At 33.6% G+C, this 16,257-nt stretch overlaps 1 protein-coding gene across 2 annotated transcripts; it reads right to left on the bottom strand.

The window, feature by feature from the left end:
• Positions 1 to 1,484: 1,484 nt before the first annotated feature.
• Positions 1,485 to 3,691, bottom strand: LOC132170800 (WRKY transcription factor 23). 2 transcript variants are annotated; one of them, XR_009438992.2, is made up of 4 exons: positions 3,139 to 3,691; positions 2,741 to 2,884; positions 2,100 to 2,625; positions 1,485 to 1,819 (listed from the first exon to the last, which is right to left on the bottom strand). XR_009438992.2 is itself a non-coding variant. In XM_059581910.2 (3 exons), the coding sequence occupies exons 1-3, from the start codon at positions 3,516 to 3,518 to the stop codon at positions 2,193 to 2,195; spliced, it is 957 nt and encodes a 318-aa protein (XP_059437893.2). In that variant the 5' UTR covers positions 3,519 to 3,691; the 3' UTR covers positions 1,868 to 2,192. The 2 variants fall into 2 exon arrangements, 1 of the variants encoding a protein (XP_059437893.2); XM_059581910.2 differs by lacking the exon at positions 1,485 to 1,819 and having other exon boundaries at positions 1,868 to 2,625.
• Between the last annotated feature and the right edge of the window lie 12,566 nt (positions 3,692 to 16,257).

The raw sequence follows: 16,257 nt of genomic DNA, 5'->3' as shown, positions 1-16,257 counted from the left end.
CATAGGAGTTTCCTCACATTTGCTGCTCGAATTACTAGCAATCTAGGCATCAAAATTATTGGGCATCTCTATCCGGAAAAAAAGTGGCCACCATTATTCTTTCTTTAAGGTTACATATATTAGTTAGCTTTAAGGTAATAATGAATTAATGGTACAAAGTCCGTTGTGTTTGCTTCTGCTGGTTTTCATTTAGAACGTTGAGGCTGATTTAATGGAATATGTTGATCAACAACTTGTACTCATGCGAGATTGTAGGTTTGTGATGGTATTTCAATGATTGTTGTCCAAACCCAAAATCATTATTTCAGCAAAATCCGCAGAAGCATCTTTCCGAGTCTCAAGCTCCATTGATGGTGGAAATTGGAAGGTTTCCGTGAGAGATGCCAAACTGTGTAAATATGGGAGCCACTAGTTAATGGGCTTCGTATCGTATCCTTAGAATAGACGATCAAATGAATGGTTAGGTGCATATTAGGGTATGAGTTATAATTTCACAATGAGAATTTTTATATCTAATTAATGTAAACTACTTGGTTCTCATTGATCTCTTAGTAGGTTTGGATCAAAGTTATGTCTTAATTGGACTTGAGTGCGTGTAGTTCTCACCGTTTTAAGATTTTCCTGTCTTGGCTTTCGGTGGATAAATACTACTACGGTTAAGCCCAAATAAAATAGTTACATGTGTTCTCTTTTTACCTTCCCTTTTTAATTTTTTTTAAAAAATGGACATTCTAAATAATATTATTCTAGAAGATCATTTGCAGAGGTGCTTCAGCTTTTGAGTTTGAGTTTGATTTCAAATTGGAGTTTTGGTAAAGTTCATTACTAAATGGGCCGTTTCAAACTTTTTCAGGGGAATGTTTTTCTTCTTGTAGTCCGATGTTGTGTTTTTGTTCTTAGCTCTTTGCCCAGAAATATTTTTTAAAAAAATGGGCAAGGCCTCGAGCTTGTGGAGACGCAACTCTAATTAGATAATCACGATCATGCTGATGCGTACAGAGTGTTTAGGTTGCAATAATTGAAGGCGGCAATTCGTATTTTGCCTTCCCGGCCGGTGGTGATGGGTTGTGCTATAATTATGCTGGTTCTCCCCATGCTTCAGTTATTCCCGGCGGTGACCATCTCTCTCACATAGCCCTGGCCCCTGGGCACATGCAACTTCACAAGCTATGTGAGCCATTCTTTTACATGTGAAGTTAAACTTAAGTTCCCACCACCCGTATCAAGATTTATTCCATCATATGAAACAAAGAATCACACCAAATTCTTTGTTTTCTTTTGGAGCAATGCTAATATTATTCACTTTGCTGATGTATTACCGCCGATCAATTTTTAATTTTTTAATTTTTTTTAAAAAAAAGAACTACTGAACTAGTACAAAAGCTGATTTACAGCATCATGTCAGAAAAGTGTGAGAAAAATTGGATATAAAGTAGGCAACATTTTTCTTCCTTTTGTCACACCCCACATGCCTGCCATAAATGTTCAATGAATCAAATCCATTAGTGGATTGCACATTGGCAAGGCATAGGAGAGGGGGAAAAAAAAAAAACGAGAGGAAGAAAGAGAGAGGCATTAACTGAACAGGCTCAATAGGGGTAAAGTAGTGGTTGGGTAATTCTTTCTTGTTGTATCCCCATGCATATATTTAGGGACACCACATTAATTTCTCTCACCAAATCCTCAAAATTTGAAGCCCTTTTTTGATGATTCCCAGACAAAGGAAAAGATAGAAAGCTTCCAGATTAATTATTCTCTCTGGAGAACCCCAAACCCTCAATCTTGACTGCGGTACTCTCAATGAAATCAATGCACATTCCTTCAAATACAAAAACAAAGACATAGGACAAGGGAGGGGTCAGAAGAATAAAAGAAAGAAAGAAGCCAATTTTTTCTGTATTTTGATCATCTCTACATACCCAAATCTGCCAACAAAAAACACGAAAATATTAACCAAATTGAGAAACTTAATCCCTGCACTGGACTAACCCAAAAAAAAAAAAAAAAAAAAAAAAAAAAAAAACCCATGTTATGGTAATAATAATCTTCAGGGTTTGAGTGCAAATGGGACGTGGGTTCTTCAAGAAAAGATCACCCACCTGTAAGTAAGAAGATCATCACAAACCAGTAATGGGGGTGTCTTTCTTCTAGCTAGATTTCCTCCTACAAATTAGTCAGTAAACGAAATTACTCTACTCTTCCTTCAGCATATGCGATGGAACAATGTCTTGAAGAAGCCCATGATCTCTAAGCAAACCAGAACCGGTGTTGCAGAACCGAATCTCACGAAGATAACCGCCGCCTGGATTCGTTAAGCCGCCGCCATTACTACAAGCAAAATTCGAAGGTGACAAGTTATGGATAAAGGATTGTTGGACTTGGCGCTGTTGTTGTTGTTGATAGTGGCATAATAGGCTTCTTTGCATTGGCATAGCAAAGCCGGTGGCACGTCCGGCGGAGAAGCTCGAGTCCGGCGGAGCTCCGGCAAGCATCTGCCGAGGCATGACTGGACTCGGATGCGTGTGCTGCCCTTCGTAGGTGGTGACAACAATGCTTGGATCTGTGAAAGATCGCTCCACTCGTTTCTTCACATTACATGAGCTTGTAGTGCAACGATAGTAACTCCTAAAATCCACAAAACTAAGAATTATAAGAATATATATATCTAAAAAAAAAAAATTCTCCAAAACAAAAAGAATTAGAGCATTGAACTTATTATTGCATATATACATATATATACCTAGGAAAGGGGCTGTTCTTCACAGCTTTTTGACCGTACTTTCTCCACCTGTAGCCATCTTCCAGATGATCAACCTCGCTCTTTGTCATGAAGGCGAATCTTGGCTCTCTCTGTCTCTTCTGATTTGTCTTCTTGGGTTTCAACCTAAAACCCCACAAACACAAAGACCAAACCCAAAAAAATCCATCCACTTCAAAATTGCTTACATATAATAGAAGTTAAAACTAAAAACCCCCTTATTTTCTTCCATTATTATTCCACAAGATAATTTATTCTAAAAATGACAAAGCAAACAAAACCCATTTTTTGTATCAACATGTTTTCAGATGGGTGTTCGTCAAAACACGAAATCAAAAAGCAGAAAAGTACGGAAAAAAGAAAAGAAAAAAAGAACTCACTGTTTTTTGGTCTTTTCTTGTTGCTCTTCTTCCTCCTCGTCTACAGCTTTGGTCTGTTCATGATCATTCACTGCCTCACTCGATGCAGAGGAAATAGAGGAGGAGTTAGGTGTCGCCGGCGGATTCAATACCTCAGAGCACTCTTTCACGGCGGTAGCCGGAAGTGGAGGTGACGTCGGAGCCATGGATGGTGGGTGTGGCAAATCAAACAAAGAAGGACTGTAGTCCTGAACACCCAGTAACTCCATAAACCCTAGCGAGCTCTTATCACCTTCAGAGAAATCGAATATGCCGGAAAATTGATAGCTGTCTGAGATATGATCCGAGAACGATGAAGATCCAACGGTCTCCTCCTTCTTTATCGCCTCTTTCCTCTCCATGGCTCACTCAAAAGTGCAAATCCTTCATCCAAAAACAAAACAGAGAGCGAAAGATAGAGAAAGAAAGAGAGTAGACGAAGTGTGTGTAAATGTAATGGTAGGGTAGGGTTGATCTGGTTTATAAGATTTAACACACAGAGAGATAGAGAGAGAGATGGGTTAGGAGGTGAGAGAGAGACATGTGGGTGTAGAAGCAGAGGGAATGCCTTGGCAAGAAAGATTGACCGGCAATTGAAGGTCAAATGAATGTACGGTCTTACACAGAGCCGGTGGACATTCAATGCATGGTCCGACAAAGTGGTCGACGCTTTCATACGTTGGAGTTTGACCGGTTAACCGGTTAGTTTGAGGGCGTGTGTGAACGGGGTTCATAGAAAAGCCTACTACTAGTACTACTCCCTCGAATATACATTATCAAACCCTCTCGCCCGTGTGCATGTGAACTCAACAAGTGTAAATGTGTAATGAATCTTTTTCTCTTTTGTGATTTTTTTTTTTTTTTTTGGGTGCTTTTCCTTTTCCCATTTCTTTTCTTTTTCCTTTTATTCTTTTACTATTATTATTATTATTATTATTTCTAATCTCTTTGTCTTTTTAAATTACTTTTTGCAGCGTGTAAGTGATTCTTTGCAGTATAGTAATTAGTATGGCCAGATTGTCTTCATCTGAGAACAAAACCAAAAAGAAAATTCAAAGGAAGGTGGAAAACATTGAGAGAAGTTGTTTTATTCATATTTTATTTAAGGATGTAGATATTATCAGAAGCTTCACACTCGAGATGAACATAATGAACACGGCCTCTTTATATAGTACAGAATATATTCCTCGATCTCTTCAATCTTCATAGTTGATTTTAGTTTGGGAAAAATCACCAAAACAGGGTGCCTAGTGAGCTCTAGGGCGGCACGGCCTGTTTTTGTTCAATGGAATCAACTTGTAACTTTAAAATACCTTTTAAGTTTGGAGAATAATAAATTAAATCAGAAAAAAAAAATTAATTCAATCTATTAAAATTGATATCCATCTAAATATAAAATTCGAACTAAACTATATAATTTTTTTTTTTTAGTTGAATAAGACCGATTAGAAGAGAAAATACAATCAGAAAATTAATTAATGTACGTAAAATATTATAGAATAAAATCAAACTATACAATAAATAAACCCAACAAAATAATATATATATATATATATATATATATATATATCAAAAAATATATGAATATATTCTATAACGGGGTCCTATTAACTTGAAGGTGTGAAAAGGGGTTGTAAATAGATTCATGGTTCCGAAAGTCGGTGGAAATAAGGCTGCTTTAAATTCTTTTTTACTTCTCCTTTGGTGGGGAGAAGTGTGTGGAAAAAAGTAGGCACGAGTGATTCTCATGAGACACATGCAAGAGAGAAGAGCTAGAAGAGGGAGAGGTTCCGTCGTCGACGCGAGCTGACGTAATTTTCGTGTAAACTTAGCTCACCTTGCATGCTCCAATAATTGTGTTTCCAACTTTTCTTGGTAAACAATTAATTAGCTTCTTCTTTGAGGACTACATTTTGGCAAAAAATCATCTGCTCCTGCGCAGAGGTTTCATTCAATGCAATCTCTCTCTCTCTCTCTCTCTAATAACATATTGAATAGGTCATGTGTACTTACATGTGACCCACTTCATCTGGGTTCAATTTTCAGATTGAATTGAACACTATATCCTGTCTGGCTGTCTTATAATAAAGACACAAATATATATATATATATATATATATATATATATATATATATATATATATGGGTTTTAATTTAGTCTATAAAATTGTTAATCTTTCTTTTAAAATGGTGACAAAATGATAGAGTAAGTTGAAAGGAATTTCTGTCATTTTCTTTGTTGCTTAACATTTTCTCGTTCTTTTTGGCTAAGGTTTCTATCGGCGTCCCATGTTATCATAGATCATCTTATTGTAAGTTGGTTTTAAACCGTACTTAAAGATTTGATTGAGTTCCTCACACCTCAATGATGGGTTACATGTTTTTCTAATTAGTAGGTTGTCCCTAATGATAACATACTATTTTAAGATTCAAGAGGTCATGTGCTTGATTTGTTTGGGGTGTCATGTGCTTGCATTAGGAATTATAATTATTTGCTCTTAAACACATGTCAGCTTAATAGGTTGAATTAAAATAATGTCGTCATTTTGAGGGGAAAAAAAAAAAGAAAACAAAATTTTTAACAATAGAGCTATTTAAGTTGAGTTTATCAAGAACAGTATACTAGATTTATGTACTAGATGCTTCTGTTCTTACACCTAATTTTATGAATTTGCAACTTACCAACCAATTAATGATATAGTTATCATGTCAAATCAACCTCCACTTTAAGCATGAACTCTAATTCCTTGTTAGTTCAAAGCCCTCTTTGTAGGACAAAGATTTCTTTAAAATTAGGTTAGAGAAGGGATGTCTTTCCCTTATTATATATTTTTTTAACATATATATATATATATATATATATATATATATATATATAATCCCTATAACCTTTTAAAATCAAACTTTCACCCTCCAATTTTTTTTAGTTTTACCCCCAAATCTAAAATGTTATTATGTTTCTCTTCACATGCGACAAAACACACATAAAAGTATCTAACAAGAACACGTGCTAATTTTATAGACTATATTGAATAAAGTTCTTCTCCATCGGTCCCTCAATATACTGTGTGACTGTTCCAAATTTGATCCTGATTCCATTCTAATCAAAAAAGATAAGCACTTGTTGATTGAAAGATTTCACAAACTCGTGACAAGCTAGCTAGCAAAATAACAGCCCCACATGAGATCATGAGTTATCATGTATATATATTTGGCTTCTGGGGATATTGCTCTCTTCTATATATCCATGTGGGAAACCAATAATATGGATTATTCTAATTCAGAATCTTATTCACAAAGCTAAAAAGGACAAGATTTGAGGGATACAATTAAGATTTGCCCCAAAAAACTAAGCCAAAGATTGCCATTATTCATGTTAGCTCCCTTTTGTGAAGCCAACTTGGCCCTGAAGCGCGGCCCTGCGTCTCTATCGCGCCCGACCATGCACGCGCGTCCTTTGGGGCGGTTGGCCTTTCTGCATCTCCCACGTGTACGTCTGTGACGTATGGAGATATAGTTGGTCCCACAGAATCAACCCCACCATACACGTGGTTTATCCTATGGCCGTGATTCTTGTGGCTGACACATATAAACGTGTCCTTTGTTGGAGCGCTACTCGTGAAAAATGTGATCCAGCTCTTTTTATTTATTTATTTATTTATTTATTATTATTATTATTGGTTTATTAAATATCCTTGGATCATTTTCCAATAAGCATAAAGTATTTACCAAGTGGACATTCTATTTGGTGGTATATGAGAAAGGGAAAATAAATGGTATATCAGTTCTGTTATTAGCACATTTGGTTGAAATAAATGAGATGGAAAATAAAAAACAATATTAATTGTTCGTAATAATTTTTTCTTCCCTATTTTCATTAGTTTTGATGCGGGGAAAAAAGAGATAGTAATGCACTATTTACACCGACATGTCATGTTTTAAATGTCTTCTTATTTCAGTCACTAAAAAAAAAATGAGGGACACTTTAAACATGCGTGTAAAATTGATGTAAATAATAACATTACTCATAAGAGAAATATTATATACTGTACTTTTATCTTACTTTGCTGATACGACACTATTAATCAATTCTTAGATTTTTTTTTATTTTTTTAGAATTGATCCAAGAATTAATTGATAGTGTCGTATAAGCAAAGTTAGAGAAGAGTATGACGTATAGCATTAATTGAAAAATAAATAATAGGCTCAACTAAAAATATTTCCCTTATCTTTTCCTTCTCATCCTTTTTTCCACATTCTCTTTTATGCACTTTCCGTTTTCTTCATATGGCAACAAAAGTTGAGGTGCCTACTAGTTAAATCGGTGAATTTTACTAGCTAGTACTATGACTAGAACTATATAGAATTAAATACAATATAAACAACTTATATGAGAGGGTATTCGAACTCCACTGAATCAAACAGATGTTTAAGTTTTTTGTTTAAAGAGATAGAGTTCGGATGCCCTCTACCTTACACAATATAGATAGCTCATTATACCTAATCTGAATCCCTCTATTTGACTAACGAAAAGAATTGGATTGTTCATTTGCACTTGAAGTAGGCTATTTAATTCTAAGGTTTGGTTATAATAGGAACCTATACATACTATATCCTAAACCCTAAACACCTCCCATTTCATCAAAGTTCCACAATACACTTAAGCTGGCAAAACAAGACAAAAGGAAAAGAATATATATATATATTTTGTATGGTATATGTTTTAATAGTCCAAAGAAAGGATCCGATAACAATAACTAGAGAGATAAGACAATCTTTTACGCGGTTTTAGAATATTCTAGGGTTTGCTTGTGATGGACGCTCCTAAGATTATACACTTTATATTATATCATTTTTTCATCATTGTTAGCGGGAAGCTAGTTTAATTAATATTAGTTGCTATATTATATAGTAATGATCATAATTTATACAATATAAATATCATATCATATGTTAAATAATAATAAAATACGTTAATATGTTACTGTTTGACTGGTATTGCTTCTTGGATACGTTTGGGAGCTCGAAAACGGACAAAAAAATAAAACATATTTTTACTTAAAAGTTGCTTTGTTTTGTTGTGAAAAGTCACCGTCTACCGTTGCGAGCCCAAGTTTCCGACTCATAGCCCAAGATTTGACTATGGTCACGAGTCTACTCTACTTGTCTTTTACTTATGCTTCCACACTTGGTCAAATTTCTGCATATTGCTTGCTATATAGTATATATTGAAAGAATTGCATGTATTATACTAAAGAGTAAAGCTATATGAAAATTCGGTAAATTTTGTTAAAGAGGGTTTTTTTTGTTATTTTGTTTGAAAAAAAAAAAAAAAGTTTTAAATATTTGGCGTAAAAGTGAAAGTAATTTTTAATTTTTTGAGTTGTTAACCGATACTTTTGTTTTCTTGATAAAAAGTAAAAGGGTTTGGGCAAAAAGCATTGTCAAACGGACTCATATATATAGTCATATAGTTTTATGTGACATTTTTTAAGAAAAACATTTAAATATGGACAAAGTTTTCCTTAAAATTAGGTTGTCTAATCTATTAAATTAAGTTAATTACCCTCTATATCTAGAGCTTCAACACTTGTTCTTGGTGCATGTGATTCTCATGTGCATTTGGAATCACGTGATCTAAGAATATATATCAATTTAATAAAATGATTTGAATAAATATTTGCTTGTCCAATTTGGAGTTGATAAAACTTCTTCCTTATTTATTTTGTTCTCATTTTAAAACAAAAATATTAATGGACACCGTTCTTGAAAACATTCAAAACTACATACTTCTACCTTTATATTATAATAATTTTTCAAACAAAAAGAAAAACCCTCTAAAAAGCATTAACGAACGGATCGTCCCTTAAATATTTCACCTATCTTATTTATCAATTAAGCTTTATACTTGGAGTCTGATTGGGGTTTCATTTTACCAAATGGGTATCTTTTTTTTCAAACGAATTTTTTAAGTGTTAAATGCATTTTTAAGCTCTGAAACGTACACTCAAACATGTATGTCATTTTTGTTAAGCGTTTAAAAATCGTATAAACCCTTTTTAGTAAGTAAAACAATCATTTTAAATAACTGTTTGTCTAACTCTAATGATGAACAGCAGCCTGAGAATCAGCAAAGAAGATTTTCTATCTCTCTTCTAATGAAATTTCCTTTTTGCTTTTTGTTTTGTTTTGTTTTATTTTATTTTATTTTATTTTTTCTGAATCGTGATTTAATGAAAGTGATAGGGAAGATAAAATAAACAAATACATGAGTGCATGGCAAACACCCCCCATTATTGCCGGGTCATAAGCTAAAAATTCCATGTAGTCCTGTAGCTCATGATTTCTAGTTTTGTTACAGATTTCTTACCCCACCTAACACCCTTACTTTAATTTAAAGATCACCCACTTATCCCTATTCAAAAACCTAATAAAAATTAAATAAATGGCCCAAATCTTTTATGATTCTCCTCTCTCTCTTTGAAAAGAAGACCTTCTAGAAGTTTGACATGATCGAGGCATTTGTTTGAGGCTTTTGCTTTGTAATATAAACAAAAAAACCTGACTCGTGAGTGTAACTTTTGGCTGGTGATCATCTTTTTGTGAATCATCATTTTAATCCCATTTGCTTCTTCGGATAAAAAGTTGAGGTGAGAGTTGCACATGGGGGAAGTCAAAGCTAAACCCATTTTGTGGTTGGCTTTGCCTTCAACATGATATTTGTATATATCCACGTTTGCAAGAGTCAAAATGGAAACAGAGAAAGATCCAAAATTGTGTGTTCCTAATGATCTTCTGGTTGATAATACCGTGATCTAATGGGGAACACCATTCTAGCTACTTCGCCCGTCTTCTTGCGTGTGGGTGGACCGAACTAGGGTTTATATTGTTATGCTGTTCGATTTTTCGTGAAAGAGTTGCGAGGTTCACTTGCTTCAAACAAGTGGATATTATATTTTAAGCTGTTGGAGGCAAGTAGTCTTTGTGGTTCTCTTTCTTAGACCATTGTGAAATTCGGATGGTCTAATAAGATGGTGTAACACTCTAGAAAATTAAAGGGTTAACAGAAATTGAAAAATCAAGGATAATAGGACGATAAAAAATTAAATTAAGATATGTCTCGGTAAGATTAGATGGAGCGTGGAGAGGGCCGAGAGGCTCATAGGTATTGGATCGAATAGGGATAAAAACAAAATTTGAGTTTGGAACTTAAAAAAAAAAAAATTGGGGACCAAGACATCCCATTCGAATGCATATGGGTCCCAATTGAACAGACAATGATATTACACGTAAGTTGAAAGCACGTGCGAGAAAGCGGGTAACCATGATCAATTCTTAGATAATATCGCTTGAACAAGATAGTATGCATTCGAATGGAACAAAATCTCGTGGTAGGTGAAGATCAACAATTTAGATCTTTTATTTGTGCGAATAAGAAAGATGTGACATATGTTCAAATGCTGAATGTCGGGTCATGTTTGAACGGAAGCATATCCCGTTCAAGAATCACAAATCCGAGTCTTTAAAACATGAAGTGTTTTTCTTCCCTAGAGACCTATAGAGATGAGAAAGAGAACATTTGAGAGGGAGAAAAGGGAGAGGAAGCAAGGAGGTGAAGGAGATACATGAAAGGGGCTTAAGAGATATACTCCAAACATGTTACAAGCATTGATATGGGGCCGCAAGTATTTTCTGTGGAAAGACATGAAAAGTGGGTTGCAACTTGCAACTCATGTTACACGGCTGATTCATAGGCCCAATAGAATATAACCCTTAAAGATTAGTTATATGAATAGTTTGTACCATCTACATTGAAAAAGAATTAAGAAATTTCTGATTAATTCTCCAACCAGCTTCAATGGGATGCTTGATTCCACAGTGGGAAATCCTGAATTGATAAAGTCAATGGGATTCTTGCGTTGGAAAATTTGAAAAAAAAAAAAATAATGATTTAATAAATGAGGACAAACCCAAGTTAGAATGACTTTCATCAGGTCTTTGCCTTGTTTTAGTACAACCAATACGTACCATATAGAAAACAGTGGTCTCTTTCCTATATATATATATTAAAGGGTCATCTATTATTTGAACGAAGTTTTTTTTTTTTTTTCTAAATTTAGTTGAACAATTTTTTTTTTTTAATTTTTTTTAATTTAGTTTATTAAATTGATATATATTCTTAGAGCATGTAAAAATAAAGTTACATATTCTAAAAACAGATGTGAAATGTTCTTATAATTCTATTAAAAGTACATGCGAGAATCATATTTTTGATGTTACCATTAATATTAGCTGATATAACATATTTTTAATATTTTTTTTAAAAATAATTGAAATTAGGGGGGTTCATGTGGTTTTTATAAAACGCTTTGTAACCGTTAACCGCTATATAATATTTATATTATATATAATTATATATAATATATAATATAGAAGACCAAATGGTGATAGAAGTATAATTGAATATGTTTATGGTTTGTGTTCTTTGTTTAAGATATCTACTCTAAGGCTTGTTAACAACTGGGTCTTCCTTGATTTTCATATTTGTATTACTTTGAGTTAGGAATTTGATCATCTTGATGATTTTCATCTAGGCCTTTTTTTTTTTTTTTTTTTTTTTTTGTAATGTTGATAGCATTTAGGTTTTTTTAGGTACCCTTCACATTTTTTTATTTTTTTTATTTTTATATGTGCTCATTTTGGAGCAAGTCCAATATGATATATCGCAACCTATATGATTGTTAAATAATGCATATTTTGATGCCAAAAAAGCACATAAAAGGCCAAAAAGGGCAAAATAAGCCAAAAACTGAAAATTGGACCAAAAGGAAAAAAAAAAAAAAAAAAGTGGAAAAAAACATTTAAAGTGAGCACAAAAAAGCCTATATGTATGGTACAATTTTTGTTAACTCTTTAAGAGTTTGTTTGTAATTGTTTTGAGAAATAAAGCTTTTAAGTCAAAAAGAGTTTATAGGCGAAATTTTCATTTTTAAGCTTTTGTCAAAAGTGTTTTTTTTTTCCCATTTTTAAACTTTTTGGACTCTTAAAAGCGCTTTTAATTTTTTTACCAAACGAATACTAAAATGTGGTACACTTTGTATTTATGATATCATCATTTTGGATTTAGATGTCTTATGAGATATGTATACGATTGTATGAGATTGATGAATGGAAAAAATATTTATGGATTAATCCAATATTTATGGAAAAAATATGTAATACAATATTGTATTACGTATTGTATATCAGGAGAAAATAAAAAATATATATGGATTGCATAGGAAAAACATTTTTTTCATATATTAATTATTGGAGACGCTTCGTGGTGTGGAAGCGCTCCCATATAAAAATAGGGGGACTTTACATGCAAGCGCAAGGGTGCTTGCCCACCTGACCGCCCCCTTTTTAGAATGAGTTTGCTTCCTAGGCAAGCACCCCCTTAAACCTCATTCTAAAAAGGGGGCGCTTGCCTAGGAAGCCCCCCTTTTAAAAAAAGGGGGCGTTTCCTAGGCAAGCGCCCCTTTTTCACCACTAAGCACCCCTATTTAAAAAAGGGGGCGCTTGCCTAGGAAGCCCTCCTTTTAAAAAAGGGGGTGTTTCCTAGGCAAGCGCTCATTTTTCACCACTAAGCACCCTTATTTAAAAAAGGGGGTGCTTTGTTCCAAACGTCCTATTTTTTAGGAGCTTTTTAGTAAAAAAAATGTCTCAAACTTAAATTCTAGTCGCCATAAAAACTAGCGTGTCCCAAGTGCCCTAATTAAGTGTTGCGAAATCAATAAAGACGTTTTTTTGGCAAAAAAAATGCCCCAAATAACATTGTCATTAAACCCTTTTTTTTTTTTTTTTTTTTGTGGTGCCTAATTCTTAAATTTTGTACAAAAAGAAAACCCAAACAAAGCCTAAAAAGGTGGTTAGCCAGATGAGATTAGTCATATGCGGTTAACTGCTAACTGAGCAGTTAATAAAATATACTAATCGCTTAAGAGGTTGCGATTAGAAGTTTTAGCCACTAATCGTTAACCACAACTGCATGATTATCCCTAATTAAAATAAAAAAATTACTTAAAATATAGCACGTAAACCACACAACAGTCAAAAATGTCAGAATAATAGACTGACTTAAAAAGGGATTTTTTTTTTTTTAAAATTTTTAATGTGCAACACAATTGTGAAGAAAACTTTATTCCTATTCTTTTATCTTATTTGACTATAGATTCATATTTTCAACACAAAGGTATGCATGTGCAAGCCGGCAGTGCATTGAAGCCCAAGCGCTGCTTACATCATTCTGGTAGTGGTTGGCGCCGACACCATTTTAGCAGAATTTCTGACCGACATCGTACCCGAAATGCTAACCTTATTGTCGGTCTTTTTGAACACCTTTCTAGTTCCTCATCGTAGACCTGACACACTATTCCACCAGCCAATTTGATTTTGTGAATGTGAAAACAATCTTATCGGCGGAAAAGACCATATCTACTATTCTCTTTTTTTTTTTAATGACTTTTTTAATTAAAATCTTCTCAATTTCATTTTGAATCTTGATAACTTCAGTAGAAAAGTATTTTTGACCTCTTACTTTTTTAGGAGACAAAAATATTTTTATTATAATTAACTGAATATTATTCAATTCTTTTGAACCGAAAGAATTATATTCCGACTTTTGTAATCACTTTGTGAGTCTCTTCAAGTAGAGAGCACAATGGAAAGTGAGAGAACTTCAAAAAAGCCATTCTAAAGACCATTATGGTGGAATAACCATAAGTCTATGGGCGGAACCAGAAATTTTAGACAAAATAAACAAAAAAAAAAAAAAAAAAATCTTTGGAGGGCAAAACTTAATTTTTAAAGGTCTATTTTTTTTTTAAAAAAAAGTATTTTTTGGGGACCACCCTATGGCTGCCCCCTAAGACAATGAGTGGTTCCGCCCCTATATAAGTCATTATAAAGACAACCCGAAACTAACTGGTAAATCATAGACCATACTATTCCACCAGCCAATTTGATTTTGTGAATGTGAAAACAATTTGTTGAATTTATCGGCCGAAAAGACCATATAATTAGCTACAAATTTATTGGCCCGAGCTCACCAAACAATTGGCACGCATGATTCTCTTTTTCATTGAGCGACTTTCATAATCACCTTGTAAGTCTTGAATCTCAAGTAGAGAACACAATGAGAAGTGAGAGAAGGTGAAATAAGCCAACTTTAAAGACCATTATAGTGAAGTAACCGATAAATCATTTTAAAGACAACCCGAAACTAAAATTTTTGGTCCGGTCAAAACAGTACCTTATTTTTAGTTCGAGTTATGTTTTTTTAGATGTCATTTCTTGTCGACACAGAAAAACTTGGTTGCTTACTACTTTTCTCCTCTTTTGCAAGAAATTCCTATCGATTTGTTCAGTTCTTGGGCAACTACCTTAAGCAATGAATTTAAAGAACTAGAATACAACAGGAAACACCATCATCACATATTTTACTCGCAACACTATTTGATTAGTTGACTTTGTACTGAATACTAAAGCTATCATGATGACATGTTCCACTTTTGGAGGTAATTTGTATTGGAAATGTTCAAATGTTGAATCTTTTATGTCGAGTGTGGATGAAAGATATTGTTTTTTTTTTTTTTTTTAAATGATGGAATCTAAAATAGTAAAAAATTCAATCCGAAAAATTTAACCTTTTACTATTTTAGTAAGTATATTTAGAATTTAAAAAGTTGGAAGTTACCATAGTTATAGGAATGGAAAATTACAGTTTATCCCTTTAAAGTTGACAGCGTTTTTCAATTCGAACACTAAAATTTTAATTTTTGAAATCCACCCCTCCAAAGTTTCAAATTTTTGCAATTTGACCAATTGTATCCAAAGCTTTCCATATTGCCCATAATTTTTATTTTTTAAAATTTTTAAAAAAATTCGGCCATCTGGCCATTTTTGCACCTCCAAATTTGTTTTTTTTTTTTTCTTCATAAAAATAAAAATTAGGGGCAATATGGGAATTTTGGGATAATATTGGTTGAATTAAAAAAAAATTGGAACTTTGTGGGGGTGAATTGCAAAAATTAAAATTTTAGTGTTCGAATTGAAAAACGCTGTCAACATTAGGGGGGTAAACTGTAATTTTCCCTTATAGGAATGATTGTAATAGTGATAAATATTTTTTTTTTTTTTTTGATTAGTTGCAGGGACAAGAATGGTGAAAACATAGGTGACGAGGAAAGCAGCGATGGCGACTAATGGTGGTTGGTGATTGTAATGGTGGCGATGACGATGATGATAATGGCAAGAGCGATGATGGTAGCGACATTGATAGTGGTGGTGATAGTGATAGTGACAGTGACGGTAACAATGGCAACAATAGTAGGGATTTGGATCCCTATCATTCCGTGCCAAAAGAAAAGAGGATTGGATAATAAGTTAATAACATGAAGCTTGTGAGAGGGGCTTCTTTGTCAGAGAAGATTTTCTGCTCGGGCGAGGCCTTCTGCTGAGACAGAAGAACTCCCTCTCATGCACCCTTGCTTAACGTTGTAGAGAATTGCACAATACCAAATTTTCTATATAATTTGAACTTGGGATTTTGTGCTTGAAAATATCAAATTAACAAAATTTAAGATAATTTTTAAAAATAACTCTATTGTTAACCAAAATCAGGAAAATCAACATTGAAAAACAATAGTGAAATCCTATTTTAAAATCCTTAATCCGAACATAATTACAAACTTTGTCGTCGTGGCTGCAATTTAGGAAGAGCTCAGCCCAAACAAGCCCAACAATCTTAGCCCAAACAAGCCCGGCCATATTGAGCCTGGATCTGCTCATGCCCGATTAGAAATGGTCCAGTCACATTGAGGCCTCTCTTATGCTGATGTTTCTTAATCTATTTATTTATTATTATTATTTTTTACCATAAATATATATGGTGATTTCCTTTGGTTGATCAGCTCCTAAAATCAATTGGAATCACAAAAAGATTCTGACCATAACGTTGGAGATAATTTTTTTTTTTTTTTTTGGGTACTGAAAATACAAGAAAATACAGAAAATTAGAGTGCAATACAAACAAGCTGTTTATATTAATCCACTTATATA

This window comes from Corylus avellana, chromosome 1 (assembly GCF_965113065.1).
Source record: "Corylus avellana chromosome 1, dhCorAvel1.hap1.2, whole genome shotgun sequence".
NCBI lineage: Eukaryota > Viridiplantae > Streptophyta > Magnoliopsida > Fagales > Betulaceae > Corylus > Corylus avellana.
Note: the sequence above shows the minus strand (reverse complement) of the source record. Positions and strands in the feature narration are given on the sequence as shown.